Source organism: Oncorhynchus mykiss, chromosome 5 (genome assembly GCF_013265735.2).
Source record: "Oncorhynchus mykiss isolate Arlee chromosome 5, USDA_OmykA_1.1, whole genome shotgun sequence".
NCBI classification, from domain to species: Eukaryota; Metazoa; Chordata; class Actinopteri; order Salmoniformes; family Salmonidae; genus Oncorhynchus; species Oncorhynchus mykiss.
Genome location: NC_048569.1, coordinates 39928116 through 39947182, shown reverse-complemented (window position 1 = coordinate 39947182; position 19067 = coordinate 39928116). Strand labels below are relative to the sequence as shown.

At 40.6% G+C, this 19067-nt stretch overlaps 2 protein-coding genes across 2 annotated transcripts; one reads left to right on the top strand and one right to left on the bottom strand.

The window, feature by feature from the left end:
• Positions 1–4767: 4767 nt before the first annotated feature.
• Positions 4768–8990, bottom strand: LOC110523798 (granzyme K). The gene is made up of 5 exons (XM_021602824.2): positions 8755–8990; positions 8482–8629; positions 7918–8071; positions 5764–6033; positions 4768–5564 (listed from the first exon to the last, which is right to left on the bottom strand). Exons 1-5 carry the CDS (start codon positions 8837–8839, stop codon positions 5385–5387), a joined length of 837 nt encoding a protein of 278 aa, XP_021458499.2. The 5' UTR covers positions 8840–8990; the 3' UTR covers positions 4768–5384.
• Positions 8991–14533: 5543 nt separating this feature from the next.
• On the top strand, positions 14534–16690 carry LOC110523797 (relaxin-3 receptor 1-like). The gene has a single exon (XM_021602823.2). It carries the CDS (start codon positions 14891–14893, stop codon positions 16121–16123), a length of 1233 nt encoding a protein of 410 aa, XP_021458498.1. The 5' UTR covers positions 14534–14890; the 3' UTR covers positions 16124–16690.
• The last annotated feature ends 2377 nt before the right edge of the window (positions 16691–19067 follow it).

Here is a 19067-nt window from a genome sequence, read left to right as displayed (position 1 = left end):
CCACTCTCAACAGTTCCTCTGCCAAGTTCTCTGTGGTGTGTCTGTCGCAGAACTCATAGCCGTCCAGAAGACAGCTCGACATCGAAAAATCTTCAATGAAGTGACATGTAACCGACATGTAAGAAGTGGTTACCCTTGATGTCCAGCGGTCAGTGGTAAGGCAAACTGCAGTAGCTTTTTGGACTCTTTCCCGCACTGAAGCCTGTGTGCTCTCGTGCAGTTGTGGAATAAGTGATTTTGAAAGGGTGTTTCTGCATGGAATTGTGTACATTGGATTTAGACTATTGCTATAATTTCTAAAACCATTGTCCTCCACGATTGAAAATGGCTGGAAATCGGTGGCAATCATTTTAGCCAATGCAATATCAATTTGGCCTTGTTTTTTACAGACATAGACTTTGGCATAAACTGGTTCATAGAAGACTGCGTTGCTGTGGGTCGCGGAGTAGGCCTACTTGACTGAGTGGCTCCACCACTATCACTGGCAGGCCCGCTAGTTTCTCAAAGCTCCGCTACAGCTAGCTTCACAGTTGGGTGCACAGTTCGCATATGCCTGTGTAGGTTGTGTGTAGAACCGGCTTTATATGAGATTTTGTTTTGGCAAATTCTACACTGTGCTCTAACGTTGTCTACATTATTAAAATGCATCAAAATGCTATTGTGCTTCCAACTCATTTTCCAGCTGTTGTTTTCACAGCTGTCCTTACTCTATCTCCTCTGCTGCTAAGTGTGTGACGGTGAGTGAGTTGGCTCGGCCCTCCCTCACGCATCTTTGGTTCATTGGTTGACACCGCGTGTCTGATTGACAGGAACAACAGGTGAGGCTGTTAGTCTGAGCAGACAGTCAGAACAAATGTGTGCGCTTGAGTATTTAGGCCTATATTATTTTATTTCTGTTTTGGTTCTTTGAATTAGTTCATTCTATTCATTTAAATCTTTGAATTATTCATATCTTCATTTTTTTATATATTTTTTTTATAGTTTCGGCTCTTCTGATATGCAAGCCAGCTTCCAACGTTCACCTACAAGAGCCGGCTCTTAGAGCCGACCCATCACTACTGCAGATTCAATTTCTGCACTCTCTTGAAGGCTGCACCCCGTGATAGAGCACAAAAATAGCAACACTCCTGTCTGTATAAACTCCAAATAGACTTTGTAGTATAGTTGGCCGGGCAGTCAGTGTTGTGCAGTTCTGTCTATTTTTCTGCTTTCCCCACCAATGCACATCTTTTTTACTTCTGATACGATTGGCTATGTCTGCTTTGATGCTCTGTCTATATCCCACGTAAACAATAGTCTCTTCTCCTCAGCAGCATGGTTTATTACAATCACAAACATTTAAAAACCATACTTCAGTGCATTTTGAATCATCCATGAATCCATGTTACAAAGACATTTGGCTGGATTAATGAAACAACAAAAGCTGCCTTAAGCAGTGGTAGCCTACATCTGTCGAAATACTAATCCACGTTGCCATAGGCTTTCACCGGCCTGGTTATGTTGTATATTTACAGTAGGCCTATGTCAACTGGAATGTTAATACTGTGTTGGAACACTTCCTATGGGTCCCCACGACCAGGACTGAAGAACAGCCTATCCCAGACCCTACCTAACCCCAATTTTGTTTCAGCATGTTGGAAATTGAGCCAACTCTACCGTGAAGACTACCGGAGGAGTATCACTGTATGTCTCAATCATGATGTAACGGCAGTGAAATATCCTCCACTGAGGGTTTTGTGGCAAAACTGTCGGAGATTAATGAGGTCATGAGCAAAAAAAGGGATTGATATGTGTAGATCTACTTATTTTATCCCATTTCTTTAACTAAAACTGTTAACAGAGATGGGACATTTCTGCACCAAAACGTTCCTTCTATGCACCTTTTTCTTGTCAGGTCTGGCATTCCTCACTCAAAATCATCCATAAAATATGCCATTAATTTAAACTAATACTCACCCTGAGATTGCATCAATACTGCAGTTGTGTGATGTTACTCTGTGTGAGGCACTTTCTTAAATACTTTGTCCAGTAGATGGTGATAATGCTCTGTAATTTCCTCTCTACTCTCGTTCATCAGTATGGCGCTGAGGCCTGTGAGTCGTAAAGTGAAAGATGCTCTGCTCTGGAGATATATAACCATTGTGAACATAGCGGACCTGGCTATTAGATTGCCACTCTCTGGTCTCCCTTGGCTCAGAGATGAGATTACTTGGCTGAGTCATAGTGGGATGAAGTATGAACCCACAATTAGGCTTCTACTCTCTGATTGAATCAACTGTCAGACATGTTATGTGTTTCTCGCACTTACATTGATTGAAGCGTTTTACTTTGACATGACACACCCACAGAAAACGATCTCATGACAGCACAGGAGTGAGCTCTAAAAAGGGTATTGAATTCCCTATATTTTTATCTTGATATTTTTCCCAATTTCCCCAGGTTTTTGGGGCATAAGATTGGTACTGAAAGTTGCAATCCTCCAGCAAAGATACTTCTGCTCCCATGAGTCTCTCCTCTCATTAACATTGTCGTCCTCTTCATCCATCATTAGTCTGATGTCAGTGTTATAGTATTTTAAAATCAAGAACATCTCTATATTAGTTTTAGAAATAATGGTAGCCAATGAGAAGTGTTGTTGTTGAAAAACAGTTGTCCCTCAAGCTATCGACTTGAACTCAGCAGGGTGGCTTTGCTTGTTTTTTTTATTTTGTAAATTACTAAGTGACATGATCTGTTTTACTGCATAATGAAATATATTTTGCAGACAACACAAAAGTGAATAGTTGTTATTGTGCTTGTCTTTGCTGTGGTCTTTGCAGTTCATTCTTGCCCTGTGACTCTTTACATATTTGTATAATGTGAATGTGTGCTGTGCTGCACTTACCAAAGCATTTACATGGTTTCAACAGAGGGCATCCAATGCTTAATGTTTAGCTCAGCTTGAGAATGCATGGAAATTCTTCACACAATTTTTCAGTGAAACATGCATCCTCTAGAACAGTGGCGATTTTAGCATGTAAATCTTGTTGTGGCAAACATATTTTTTGGGGGGATGCATGCCAACAAAGTCACTACACAACACAACACTAAACAATACATGAATTGCACTATAACGGTAACAAACTGCGCCCACAAACTTTTAGGCCCTACATAAAGCTGTCCCAACAGCAGTCCCAAAACCTTACCACTGCTACACCTGGCTATCAACGGAGCCTTGTCTGGCAGTGAAACAGTTAATTCAGCCTAATTTACTACTTTTAAAAAGAACATAGCTGATATGATTGACTTGCTTAAATAAATATGTTTTCTACTGACAAGATGTACAAACTATGGCATAAGAGGACAACAAGCGGATAAGAGGCAGACAAGCGGATAAGAGGCAATCCGTAATTTCGATTAAGACATTAATGAGCGAGCTAGGACAAACGTTGTCAATATAACTATTTGTTCAGCACTTTTTGAAATGTACAGCGACAGAATTCAGAACATGGGCTGTTCTTACAGCATTCTCCCTGTACATCAAGTCAGAACCATAAGATAAATCAAGGGGGCATATAAGCAGACAATTAAAGCTCTTACAATATTCAATGATTACATTTATTTAAAACAGGTTATATGCTACATGTGCACCACCAAGTCAGAACAGTAGGCAAAATTAAGAGGGGAAAATGGACCAAATTATTAGGGTGAGGCACATGGGCTACTAACAGCTTACTACACAAAACACACTTATTATTACTTTCTTAGCTACAGTATACATATCTCCCTGTCATATTACACATTTTTGGACTCACCTTGTTGTGCTTTGCTCACTTGAACAGGAAGGTCCTTCGTGGGCAGATTTTGTCATCAAACTTTGTCATCAAAGTCTGGCATTCTCTGGATTTATGGTGCGTTCAAGACAACTGGGAATTCGGGAAAAAAACAAGGTTGAATCATGATGACAGCAGTGATCTTCAGGTCGTAACTCTAGAAAGAACCCAGAGTTTCCGACTAACAATTCCGATTTGGATGACCATTCAAAATGTATTTTCCCAGTCGGAGCTCGTTTTTTCCCCGAGTTCCCAGTTGTCTTGAAATCACTAAAATCAGATTTCCCAGTTCTGAGTTTCCAGTTGTTTTCAGCACAGCAGAAATTATGCTAGATTTGACAGCATGGCCAATGTTGAATGTTTGCCATTTTAAGCTTGGAAACGAGACCCTTAAACCCAGAAATGGGACCACACACCCACTCCCCTGAATAGCAGGCTAGGGATTGCTTTGCAATGCTTGCAGTTAGCCACTGATTACCTCCAAACCACTCATTGTTGAATTTGCAATTTCCAACTTGTTGTGTAATGTTTATGTCCAATGGCCGATGAGCCCCGATATGTTTTATCTATAATTTCTCTTCATTATTTATTTTCACATGACCAGGATAAAAAATAATTTGCCAGTAGATTGTCGACTTGATTCATGATGATGACTGCTAGCTAAAATGTTCAAAGTATCAGTCCAATCAAAGCTACTGTAGATATAACGTGATTTGATGTAATTTTATCTGTGGCCAATGACCTTGAGCCTTCTTGGATGGGCACTTCTAATGTAACTCTATGGCAGCACCCAAGGGGATTGAATTTTCGACCTCTACCCTTAATTTTGGCAGTGACGTAGTGTCCCCATGAGTGACAGAACACTGAGCCAATCACAGTGCAACTAGAGAACATTAGCAACCCCTACGCTCCGTATTTTCCGGTGGCTGTCTTACTCAAGAAAGCAAAAAAGAGACCATGGTTGTATATAGCTTTATTAACTCAATTATTTATTTTATTTTTTACATGTTTGCAAACTAATATGTGACACGTATTAACGCCAAAATAACAAGCAAAACCAGCAAACCCACCCACAAAAAAAATGTGGGGCTCAAATTGTTACTTTTTTTGTTATTGTTTTTTTTGCTAAAAATGTGGGGCTCACATTGTTAAGCATAGAAATGTAACCAAGCTGTGTGACCCACACAAGCAGATATACAGTTGTAGCCTGACGCCCATGGACAGTTCAAGCTATAAAAAACAGAAATGCCGGCGAGGTAATGGATATACCTAAAGCTGATGTCCTACAGAGATGTCCAACAGAGAAACCTTGTTTGACACATTGAGATCCAGCAAAGACAACCGCTCTCCCTAAAGGAAATACATAAATGACTGGTTGCCACTGCTCTAGAAGGAAAAAGAAAACTGTCAGGAAAAAGTGAATACCACTATAGTTGCAGTTACTCTTTATAATAAACAGAGAGGCAAACGGGTGATGACAGAAACACATGTATTGTATGAGCCTTAGGGGCCTCGGAGCTGGACTGTATTTGATTCAGGTTCAAACAATCTATGGTCTGACCCATTATATCCTTACAGTATGCCAACATTGGTGGTATTTGATTGATGTTTGATGATCTTGTGGATCCAATCCAGGTGTCTTTTGGAGAACCGGGTGTACACTCCAGGCTTCTTGGGGTTGCCACAGCCCAGTCCCCCAGAAACCAAGCCTACAAAGGCTTTCTTACACTCCAACGGACCACCAGAATCCCCCTGGAAAAGGTCAACAAACATTTGACCTTTCATGCAGGTTAACATGGATGTTGGTTGGACCAACTAGAGCTCATGGCATGTGACTGGTTCAAAGGGTAATGCAACAAATTCCCATGAAAAAAATACCCACACAGTCAGTATCTTGCAACAAAATGGTAATCAATGTAGTTAGATCTATCAGTTCCCCCACAAACCTTACCTTGCAAGCATCTGCCTGTCTTTTGTTGTTGCTAGCACAGAGCATGTCCTGGGTGATCACAGGGTTTCTGTTGTAGAAGCAGTCACAGAGCTTCCTGTCCAGTATGTCCACCTCTGCCACCTGCAGTGTGTCTGACGGCATGCTACCCGTAGCACTTACCACCCCCCATCCTGTCACCTGGCACTGTGTGCCAACCTGGAGGTCTTTGCCAGACTTTGAAACCTCTTTCACCTTCACTGTCTTGCTGTTTACCTTGACTTTCATCTTCAGCTGTAAGAACAAAACACCCCCTACTGTTAAGCATCAGGTGATTAGCTTGTGAAGATGACATGCAGACTTGGCGTATCTTGTGGTGCGTGATGCAAGCTTCCTCATGACATCTTCAATAAACAAATACAGTTGAAGTTGGAAGTTTACATACACTTAGGTTGGAGTGATTAAAACGTGTTTTTCCATCACTACACAGATTTCTTGTTAACAAACTATAGTTTTGACAAGTTGATTAGGACATCTACTTTGTGCATGACACAAGTCTTTCTCCCAACAATTGTTTGCAGACCGATTATTTAACATATAATTCACTGTATCACAATTCCAGTGGGTCAGACGTTTACATACACTAGGTTGACTGTGCCTTTAAACAGCTTGGAAAATTCCAGAAAATGATGTCACAGCTTTAGAAGCTTCTGATAGGCTAATAGACATCATTTGAGTCAATTGGAGGTGTACCTGTGGATGTATTTCAAGTCTACCTTCAAACTCAGTGCCACTTTCCTTGACATCATGGGAAAATCAAAAGAAATCAGCCAAGACCTCGGGAAAAAAATTTTTGAGCTTCACAAGTCTGGTTCATCCTTTCCAAACGCCTGGTTCAGCAATTTCCAAACACCTGAAGGTACCACGTTCATCTGTACGAACAATAGTATGCAAGTATAAACACCATGGGACCGTGCAGCCATCATACCGCTCAGGAAGGAGACGCGTTCTGTCTCCTAGAGATTAACGTACTTTGGTGCGAAAAGTGTAAATCAATCCCAGAACAACAGGAAAGGACCTTGAGAAGATGCTGGAGGAAATAGGTACAAAAGTCAACAGTAAAAAGTAAAAACAGTAAAAATCGTCCTATATCGACATAACCTGAAAGGCCGCTAAGCAAGGAAGAAGCCACTGCTCCAAAATCGCCATAAAAAAGCCAGAGTACGGTTTGCAACTGCACATGGGGACAAAGATCGTACTTTTTGGAGAAATGTCCTCTGGTCTGATGAAGCAAAAATAGAACTGATTGGCCATAATGACCATCGTTATGTTTGGAGGAAAAAGGGGGAGGCTTGCAAGCCGAAGAACACCATCCCAACCGTGAAGCACAGGGGTGGCAGCATCATGTTGTGGGGGTGCTTTGCTGCAGGAGGAACTGGTGCACTTCACAAAATAGATGGCTTCATCAGGGAGGAAAATTATGTGGATATATTGAAGCGACATCTCAAGACATCAGTCAGGAAGTTAAAGCTTGGTCGCAAATGGGTCTTCCAAATGGACAATGACCCCAAGCATACTTCCAAAGTTGTGGCAAAATGGACAACAAAGGACAACAAATTCAAGGTATTGGAGTGGCCATCACAAAGCCCTGACCTCAATCCTATAGAACATTTGTGGGCAGAACTGAAAAAGCGTGTGCGAGCAAGAAGGCCTACAAACCTGATTCAGTTACACCAGCTCTGTCAGGAGGAATGGGAATTCACCCAATGTATTGTGGGAAGCTTGTGGAAGGCTACCCGAAACGTTTGACCCAAGTTAAACAATTCAAAGGCAATGCTACCAAATACTAATTGAGTGTATGTAAACTTCTGACCCACTGGGAATGTGATGAAAGAAATAAAAGATGAAATAAATCATTCTCTCTACTATTATTCTGACATTTCACATTCTTAAAATAAAGTGGTGATCCAAACTGACCTAAGACAGGGAGTTTTTACTAGGATTAAATGTCAGGAATTGTGAAAAATTTGTTTTAATGTATTTGGCTAAGGTGTATGTAAACTTCCGACTTCAACTGTAAATCCGGGACAACAACCAACTATATCACTATTGATTCCGTTTTACCAACTAACGAGGCACAGCGCCCCAGAGTGCATGCTTTTGCTGTGATTAATTCACCTTGATTAACATGATGTCATCTTCCTTGGTTCTGTCACTGTAGGTGCCAGGCACATAGTACTCCTCAATGGCTACACGCTGTGTGTTTTTGCTGCTTGTCAGAGAGTGAGCTCCAAGGAGGGCTTCCACGAATTTCTTAGACTCACCAAAGACACTGCAATTCAAGACCACTTTTTTCTTGCTCACATTACATCATTTCCTCTGAGCTGCCATTTCCAAATACTTTATCCACATGCAAATGAGGTAAAAGCAAAAAAAGCACTTATTTTCTAAGCATGGTGTATGTATATGTCTGTATGTCTTTTTCTATGGTTTTAAATGTCTGTTTGTACATAATGTTTTCATGTTCATATGTTCACCTCCTGGGGACTGCAGATGTAAATTAGCTTTCAGATAAATCTGGTGCAATGTATCACTTCTCATACTCTGACACTTATGTTTTGTTGTACACTGTCCCTGCCAAATAAACGTTATAAATCTAAATAAATATGGTGTCCTTGCCTGATCTCAGTAATTGAGATATTAACATGGTGTTAAATCCAAGTTATCAGCAAATTAACCTACCCCTTACAGTGAGCTGCCGTCAGAACCCACTGGTCTCGGATCAGAGTGCCCCCACATATGTGATTGTTCTTGACCTGAAGGGACACCATCCACGGCCTGGAGTGAGGCTTGACCTCATGTCCCCCCACGATTGTAACCTCAGAGCAAGCTGAGAGAAGAAGACATCATCATTGCAGTGTGTCACAATAGATACAGCACAGCGCTTTAGAGTGGCACAACGTGTAACAGCCATGCACAGGTTGAAAGATAGACATAAAAGTGAATTGCCCTTACCTGCTAATTTCCAAACAGAGGCAATCAAGAGGGTGGTTTGCAGCAGTGGTCCCCCCAAAAATATGATTCTGCTGAATCTCTCCATCTCAACTCACTGAGTCCATGGAAGAAGGCACATTTTATGAGTGTTCAGTAGGAGAGATAAGGGGGCTGAGATGGCTCTGCTTTTGCTGTGAGGTTTCTCTTGTGGTTTGTACAAACACATCTGCTGTTCACAACACCTGCAGACAATGCCTTGGTTTTGACACCTTTGCTCTCTCACTGTTACACGGCTTGCAAAATGTGTGAACCTGAGCTGGAGAAATGTGTCATGTGTTTTAACATTGTATAATTAAGAACAGAGTAAACATTGAAGTGGTGTACAAGATAAGTGGACAAAGGTTTGATTTAAGGAGGAACTTCTGAGATAAGTTCACGACATGCTCAAATGAGTGCTACCCCACTGGGCACAGACGCCAGTTCAAAGTCTAGTTTTGATTTACATTTGGTTGAGTTATCAACTAATGTGAATTCAACGTGAAATCAACAAACAGTTTTACCCTGTCCTTAGATTTAGATTAAAAGTTGGGTGAAAAAAATACACAATTCCTTGAGTTTTTGCAAATCCAATCAGTTTTCCATGTTGAGTCAACCTCATCACATTGATGAACATTTTTTATGATGTGGAAACAACGTTGATTTAACCAGTTTTTGACCAGTGAGGTGCTAGAATGTTATTAATCTTGCTTTTATATGACACCAGTCTAGGCTGTGGAGATACACCTTTCTGGCTGTTTCCTCTGAGACTGTAACACTGTTGTTTTAGAAGCAGCTTGAGAGAAGAGCTTTCTTCCCAACTCAGCACTGCTTAGTCAGACACTGCAAAGCATGCTTCCTGTCAACACTGTTCACTCACACCTTTTTTGTCTTCACCCCTTGAGATCACACACTTGAGGTATACATTTTTTTCATAACTGTTAATTATATACCTCAATGCTCATAACAGACGGCGATGTACAATTTCCTTGCAAAACCAACAGTGTGAGTTTGAAGACTTGATTTACTCTCTGTGATGTTTTTCTACAGAAATCTCTAATATGTCGAATGATGTTAAATATTTTGTCTTGCTTTATACATTGTCATTCTTGAAACGGCAGCACTGTCTTTTTAAGTTTAACGTCACAACTATGCCAAATTTTACACTGGCAAATGAGCCACTTTTAAAAGCCTTTGACACTGACAATCAGTGGTTGTCTGCTTGGAATGATATGGGTTTTTATGCAGAAAACCTTGGCCATGTCACAGACTAACCCCAGGCTAAAACCCCCAGTTTCCTTTAAAAAAACGTTACCTCTCAAGTCTATTATTGAGAGCTTAAACAAAAAGCTGAGAACCATGTTTTCTCTAGTTAGAAAATGTCAGATTCACAGAAGTCAATACCATTGAACAGATGGTTCAGATTCTCTTATTTTCACCCAAATAGGCACAGACATTCAAATCACACCGAGTTAAAAATGGAAGTGTGTTGAACTGCTGAAAAGTTGCATCAGGAAGAAAAAAAAAACACTGTCACCCACTTGCCCTGTGACAGAGTTTGGTAGGCTGCTACCTTTACGTTCCGTGACGTCCCTATGAGGGTGTTGTTTTCCTGCCGTGCAACAGTAGATCACCTTTCATCTCATTCCAGAACGATTTGAAGGAGAGTTTACCTGAGATAAGTGTCTTGCTTAATCTATTATTAGTTAATTTGTATGTCTCTGTGTAAGGCCTACCTCACACCTGTAGATTATACACATATTCATCTTTATACTGTCTGCAGTGAGTTTTTCATCTTCAAGCCATTTTAATGTTGTTTTCCTGTTAGTTCTATCAAAGCAAACAAATATACCATTAACTATCAATAACTTAACTTCATATAACACCATGGCCGGAATGTTCTTTATGCTGTGCCAAAAGATGTACAACACACCTCCCAATCTGGTTCCTTGGACACTCAAAGTTGACATGTACATTGACGGGTTCAATGCAAAGCAACTACAGTTCAGAATGTCTTTGTTCTACTTTCACCACAGATGCTATGAGTGTATAACCAATGGCTGGTGATGAAATAACACTAAAGGGAGTGTACTGCAGACAACCTTTATAAAAGATGAAGATAGCCGACTGCAACTCCTCATTAATTATTGAAGGGCCAAATGTTACAGTTGCTGTGAGACACAAAAACTCGCCTGATGACCTGGGACCAAGAGCACTACCATAAGACAGTGTGAATTCAGATCACCAGTTCAGAGCGTAAGGTTTACCGTTCAAACAAGGTATAGGGACTATGTTGTGTGTATGACTTGTGGATAACAACCCCCTATCTCCACTTCTGAGTTGAAGATGATAGACAAAAAGAAACTAAGAGTTTACAATACACCACACAGCACATGATCTTTCGCTTACTGTTTTATCATATTGATAATAACAGAACAGGGCATTATACCTCAAAAGAAACTGGACACAAACAACAGAGATGAGGCTACTGTATGTATTCTTCCCACACATTTCCCCAAGGCAAGAACAGGAAGGATAGAAGATAAAAAAAAACATGTTTATAAGCCCATCAGACACAGCTCCTACTCTGACCAGCTCTATTGCCATGGCCATCCATTAGGTATTAGGTAAACAAAACTAGAATAGTCTGAATGAATTGATACCTGTGTATTATCACCTTAACGGTTATTTAGATGTTTTCTTCACTACTGCCAAATACTGTACTTCAAGTTGGGGAAAAAATACTAAAATGAAAGGAAAAGCTCACTGCCTCCTGGGTATAACTAATATTATAGTTTGGATGTGAAATACCTCACACAATGTATTTTTCCTAGAGGTAATTCTTATCATGTTCATTATAAATGTAGTTGAAAACAGCAGGGAAAACACTCTATTCAACTCTAACAAAGTTGTTATATTGCTTTTTCACTTCCAAGTCTCTCACTGAAATAATTGTAAAAACATGGTGGTGTCCAGCTGTCATCTTTCAACTGAATATGTGTTTTCAAAGAAAGGTGGTACAATTGAATCAAAGGGACGTGTTTTAAGTTTCAATGCCCCAAGAGTATGTGAAAGAGGTTGCCAAGTGACAATGACAGAGGCCTTTCTCAAGAGGAGGAGATAGTAAAGAATTACAGGCAGGCCTTGAAGTGAGGCACTCACACCTTGACAATGCCTTTCAAATCCTTCCATTGGGATTGCTGTGTGTGTGTGTGTGTGTGTGTGTGTGTGTGTGTCTGTGTGTGTGTGTGTGTGTGTGTGTGTCTGTGTGTCTGTGTGTGTGCGCGCATGCGTGGGTGTGTGAAAGAGAGAGAAAGAGAGAGATGAGGTCTTGATAAAGCCTTTGAACGTGTGCTTCTACCGTTGAGGAACAGCTTTTCTCTCTGGGACTAAATGTAAGCTTTTCATTAAGAGGTGAATATGCTGTAGCTTCACACTATGCCACTCAAAGCCTTCACTAGCGAAGCACAGTTCTCTGTTGAAAACAACTGCTTTCTTCTCCTTTCATGTCTTACTTTTCATCACTGCTCAAAGTACCACAGAGAGGACAAACCACCAAAACAAAAATAACTGATCAATCTTTATATAGCGATGACTCAGTTAACATGACATGTCTTACGGAAGATTAAAACATGTCCTTTGATGGTATAGTTGTTGTCAGCATCTGATGTCTTTCCTTTTCAAGACTGTACAACTTCTATCAGATTTCATAATCCTTTTAAAACCATGCGTGTAACCTTGCTCATCCCAACTACCAGACTCTAACTATAGTAGATAAACAAAAAAAAAACATTCTCACAGATCATTCTGCATGCATACTAATAACTGTGCTGAGACTTGCTGAATAGCTTCAATTTGACTCGTCAACAAAATCAGTCAACTGATGATTGCCACCTTGTGGTGTCTTGCCCAAACAGCAGCGAGCTTTAACTTGATACAGTATCTTTGAAAGTTGACATTTAGATGGTGCGGTGCACAATATTGAGCGTCGACCGCCCAGGTACATGCTTGTATGAGGATCCCGATCACATAAATTCACCACTTTTAAAGTCAGTAAAGTCATCAGATGTATGAATATGATTTCTCTCGACTCTAACTGTGACAATATTAACTTTAGTATATCTGAATATTGACTTTTAATTCATGTATGCCATTTAGCAGGCGTTTTTATCCAAAGCGACGTACAGTCATTCGTGCATACATAACCGTAGGACTTGTAGCAAATATTTACAGTCCTCGCGCTTCCTTAGCACGTGCCATTTACTCAGGAAAATGTAAAAAGCAGAGAGAGAGAGAGAGAGAGTAGAGAGGGTGGAATTTAATGGAATAACACAAGCAGTGAATGTGAATAATGTGTGAGAGAAAATCCTTGATTGCCAACTGAGGGACGTGATGATTTACCATGGTGGTGTAAGATCGTTACAGGTTGTATCCAATATAGGAGGTGGTACCATGTACATACAGTACAGTGCAGGTATCCAGGTGCAACAGCCAGGGTTGGAGATAATTTCACAAATTAAATTGTAATTCAATTCCTTCTCCTTGTAAATGCCATTCAATTCAATTCAATTCAAATTCCAGGTCAGTCTTTGAATTCAGAGATAATTCAATTACTCGCAGTTCCATTGTTAGGTCAATTTCAATAATTCAACCCCAATTCAATATTATCCCCAATAATTCCACAAATTCCTATTGGAATGAAATTCCCTCAGGCTTTTAGGCTGATCATGACACTGTTCAGACAATTTAGCTATACTGGAAATATAGACATAAAAGTTGAAATAATTTAAAATAAATCATGCAGTTAAATATTGATACTAAGTGCATTAATTCCATTAACTGGAAATGTACAAATATTGAATTCCAATTCAATTCAAATCCAAAGATTAAATGTTTTAACAATTCCAATTAATTTCTAATCCAAACAGTCCATAGAGTCTAATTCCAACTCAATTCCAATTCCATGATTTGGAGATTGTGGCAATTGAATTGAATTAAACATGAACTTTCCACTTCATGAGTGAATTCAATAATTTTATTGGAATTTCAAATGAACACTGGCAGCAGCTGGCAGCATCAGTGTTAATTATACAGTGTCAAGGTTTAAAACAGGTGAGGATGATCAAGATAATGATTGCCAACCGAGTGATGATTTACCATGGTGGTGTAAGATCGTTACAGGTTGTAATATATATATATTCTCTCACTGCACAATCAGTCAATTAATGAAGGCATTTTACATCAACAGTTGTCAGAAATGTATTTAGAGTGGATGACGGAGATTGTACAAAAATTGATATATACATATAATAAATAAAAAAAAAGGGGGGGGGGGGGATATTTGTAGCCTAGTGGAAGCCTGACTGGAAAGCATGACTCTCTCACACAACTGTGGATAATGTGGCAGTGGAATTGAAACCACACTTTTAATGTTATAATATATTGAAGTTTTGCAGGTGACATGGAGCTCTCCAGAAATAATGGCAGAGAAATACCAATCATTGGTCTATGATTAATGCATGAGCTCAAATGGTTTAGGACTCCCTTGTCGTTCCATTAAATATGTACTGTAGTGGGGAGCAGAGGAGAAGCTATTTGATTTTGATAGATCCTTTGTCGCTCATGCACAGTAAATAAACTGCCCGAAATCAGCACTGCGGACCGTAAGTGCACATGCGTGAAAGGCATATTGTCCAATCCCCGCGAAGACGCTTGACTAAAACGCGTCCCCAGCAGATCATTTCAAGTCATATTACAGTAAACACTCAGAGGAAGTGTCCCGTCATGTTGTCTTGATAATATAACTGGTCACACACCATGTGATTTGTCGCATGATAAATTGTATTTATTAAAAAAATAATCATAGTAAGTTTAGTTTTTCTATCAAAATTTGATAATGGATACATGTATGAAAACACTTTTACTTTTATGGCAGTTGTCATCTGGGATCGGGTTTCGACCATTTCAAAGTGGATTTTACATCTAGCAGGTTGTTGTGTGTTAGCACGTTGCAACAAGAACACTACCTATGGGATTTAGGGAGACTGCTGAGGCTGCAGCAGGTACGGCGTCTCAACAGTTGGGATACCCATAACATCCAAGGCAACTGGCAGAGCATGGAATGGATTTTCTTAACGGCAGCAGTGCTGGGCTGAGGTCGGAGATGCAGGGGAAACTTGCCGAGGAAGGTTCCGGATTCTATCCTGTTTCTTCGTTGAACTTCTCTTTCATGCTTAATGAAACGAATCAGTCCTTTGATTTCGTGGGGGATGGATCCGCCGTCCTGAGAATAATAATCTCTGTGATTTACTCTGTGGTCTGTGCTTTGGGGTTGATAGGAAACATCCTTGTCTTATATCTAATGAAGTCTAAACAAGTATGGAAAAAATCGTCAATTAACCTTTTCGTGACGAGTTTAGCAGTGACCGATTTCCAGTTTGTATTAACTCTTCCCTTTTGGGCAATAGAGAACGCTTTGGACTTCACTTGGCTTTTTGGAAAAGCCATGTGCAAGATAGTGTCTTACGTGACGGCGATGAATATGTACGCAAGTGTGTTTTTCCTGACTGCTATGAGTGTGGCACGATACTGGTCCGTTGCTTCTGCGCTCAATAGCAGGCGGCGCCGTCCTCGCTGCTGCTCCGCAGGCTTTATGAGCATTGTCATATGGGTTGCTGCTATATTCGCAGCTTTGCCCCATGCGGTGTTTTCCACAACGGCGACTGTCTCCAACGAGGAACTGTGTCTTGTTAAATTTCCAGACACTGTCGACGCACAATTCTGGCTTGGACTTTACCATAGCCAAAAAGTACTGATCGGGTTTCTAATCCCGCTGGGGATCATCTCCGTCTGCTACCTGCTCCTTCTGCGCTTCATCACATCCAAGAACGTGAACACCTCCACCGCAAAAAGACGCTCCAAAGTGACTAAATCAGTGACTATAGTGGTTCTGTCATTTTTCCTCTGTTGGTTGCCCAACCAGGCACTAACGGCTTGGGGGATTCTTATAAAACACAACGTTGTGCATTTTAGTTGGGCATATTACACCACGCAGGCATATGCATTCCCAGTGTCTGTCTGTTTGGCGCACTCCAACAGCTGTCTAAACCCCATATTGTATTGTCTAATGAGAAGAGAGTTCAGAAAGGCTTTGAAAAAACTTTTTTGGCAAATAACGTCTCCATCGGTGACCAACATGAGACCGTTTACGGCAGTGACCAAGCCGGAACAGGACGAGCACGGCCATGGGATGGTTCCGTTAGCTCTCTGTCCGGCAGAGCCAGCCTTGGTTTTCTATCCACCTGGTGTTGTTATTTACAATGGGAGAAACGATATGCTCCCGAACAGTACGTAGCCTGTCCTAATACATTTGCCAAGCTGTCTATGGTGCCGATTTAAAAGTCGATTTAAAATGAATGAATTATTTGAATGAATGTATTTCTGTGTTGATCGATTTATTTATTCAATGTATATTTATAGATGTAGTTATTCATTTCTATGACCACTATTTTGTCAATTTTACGCATCAATCAGAAGTGGCATGCTCTCGACTGATTGAAGAAAAAACTGAATAAAGGCTGTTCAAAATGTATTTAGATACAAATCATTAATGTATAAAAGCAGCCAGTTGGTTAATCTGTAAATTGTAAGCTTTAATGTATATGTGTGACACATCAAAATAAAGACCAGGATAATCTTGACATTCACCTCTCTGGTGAATGATGTGGTAAATAAATCCTACACATGCTCGTGAGTTTTACATCCCTAATTACTTGCGTTGCCTTTTTATAATCACAGTGCTAGATCTAACCTGTGGGGAATGTGTTCAGTGGGGGCAACATCTATTTCAGTTGTGCAAAGAAGTTATAAATCAGTAATTGAGGTGGAAATAAAATGGGCTATCATAGCCTCTCCTCTCACATTCATGTGGATGACCTGTCCTTTAACATCGTTTAGAGTTCATTTTAGAGGTGTAGTACAGAGATCGTCACTATAATAGGAGCAAACACCAGCAGTGACAAGTCCTTTATTCTGAGCTAATTGCTTCTAGGAAAGATGGGTATGCAAGCGGTGTGCAGGGATGATCTGTAGAGTTTCTTATGAAAGGTGGGCAGTTGACAGACACATACTCACTCTCCTCAACTGAAAGAGCACTGCAAGGGGCACATCATTGCCAATAACCCTCTGCGCAGAACACACAACATAATGCACCTCTGTGCATACATACCACATGATATACAGTGGCTTGCGAAAGTATTCATCCCCCTTGGCATTTTTCCTATTTTGTTGCCTTACAACCTGGAATTAAAACATATTTTTTTGGGGGGGTGGGGTTGTATCATTTGATTTACACAACATACCTACCACTTTGAAGATGAACAATATTTTTTATAAACTTGAGCGTGCATTCATCCCCCAAAGTCAATACTTTGTCGAGCCACCTTTTGCAGCAATTACAGCTGCAAGACTCTTGGTCTATGTCTCTATAAGCTTGGCACATCTAGCCACTCTGATTTTTTCCCCATACTTCAAGGCAAAACTGCTCTAGCTCCTTCAAGTTGAATGGGTTCCGCTGGTGTACAGCAATCTTTAAGTCATGCCACAGATTGTCAATTGGATTGAGGTCTTGGCTTTGACTAGGCCATTCCAAAACATTTAAATGTTTCCCTATAAACCACTCGGGTGTTGATTTAGCAGTATGTTTAGGGTCATTGTCCTGCTGGAAGGTGAACCCCCGTCCCAGTCTCAAATCTCTGGAAGACAAACAGGTTTCCCTCAAGACTTTCCCTGTATTTAGCACCATCCATCATTCCTTCAAATCTGACCAGTTTCCTAGTCCCTGTCGATGAAAAACATCCCCACAGCATGATGCTGCCACCACCATGCTTCACTCTGGGAATGGTGTTTTCTGGTGTGATGAGAGGTGTTGGGTTTGCGCCAGACATATCTTTTTCCTTGATGGCCAAAAAACTCAATTTTAGTCTCATCTGACCGGAGTACCTTCTATATGTTTGGGGAGTCTCCCACATGCCTTTTGGCAAACACCAAATGTGTTTGCTTATTTATTTCTTTAATCAATGGCTTTTTTCTAGCCACGCCTCCGTAAAGCCCAGATCTGTGGAGTGTATGGCTTAAAGTGGTCCTATGGACAGATACGCCAATCTCCACTGTGGAGCTTTGCAGCTCCTTCAGGGTTATCTTTGGTCTCTTTGTTGCCTCTCTGATTAATGCCCTCCTTGCCTGGTCTGTGAGTTTTGGTGGGTGACCCTCTCTTGGCAGGTTTGTTGTGGTGACATATTCTTTCAATTTTTTAAATAATGGATTTAATGGTGCTCCGTGGGATGTTCAAAGTTTTGTATATTTTTTTATAACCCAACCCTGATCTGTACTTCTCCACAACTTTGTCCCTGACCTGTTTGGAGAGCTCCTTGGTCTTCATGGTGCTGCTTGCTTGATGGTGCCCCTTGCTTAGTGGTGTTGCAGATTCTGGGGCCTTTCAGAACAGGTCTATACAGTTGAAGTCGGAAGTTTACATACACCTTAGCCAAATACATTTAAACTCCTGACATTTAATCCTGGTAAAAACATCCCTGTCTTAGGTCAGTTAGCATCACCACTTTTTTTAAGAATGTGAAATGTCAGAATAATAGTTAAGAAAATGATTTATTTCAGATTTTATTTCTTTCATCACATTTCCAGTGGGTCAGAAGTTTACATACCCTCAATTAGTATTTGATAGCATTGCCTTTGAATTGTTTAACTTGAGTCAAACGTTTCGGGTAGCCTTCCACAAGCTTCCCACATTAAGTTGGGACTTTTGTCCCATTCCTCCTGACAGAGCTGGTGTAACTGAGTCAGGTTTGTAGGCCTCCTTGCTCACACACGCCTTTTCAGTTCTGCCCACACATTTTCTATAGGCTTGAGGTCAGGGCTTTGTGATGGCCACTCCAATATCTTGACTTTGTTGTCCTTAAGCCATTTTGCCACAACTTTGGAAGTATACTTGGGGTCATTGTTCATTTGGAAGACCCATTTGCGACCAAGCTTTAACTTCCTGACTGATGTCTTGAAATGTTGCTTCAATATATCCACATAATTTTCCTACCTCATTATGCCATCTATTTTGTGAAGTGCACCAGTCCCTCCTGCAGCAAAGCATGGGATGGTGTTCTTTGACTTGCAAATCTCCCCCTTTTTCCTCCAAACATAACGATGGTCATTATGGCCAAACAGTTCTATTTTTGTTTCATCGGACTAGAGGACATTTCTCCAAAAAGTACGATCTTTGTCCCCATGTG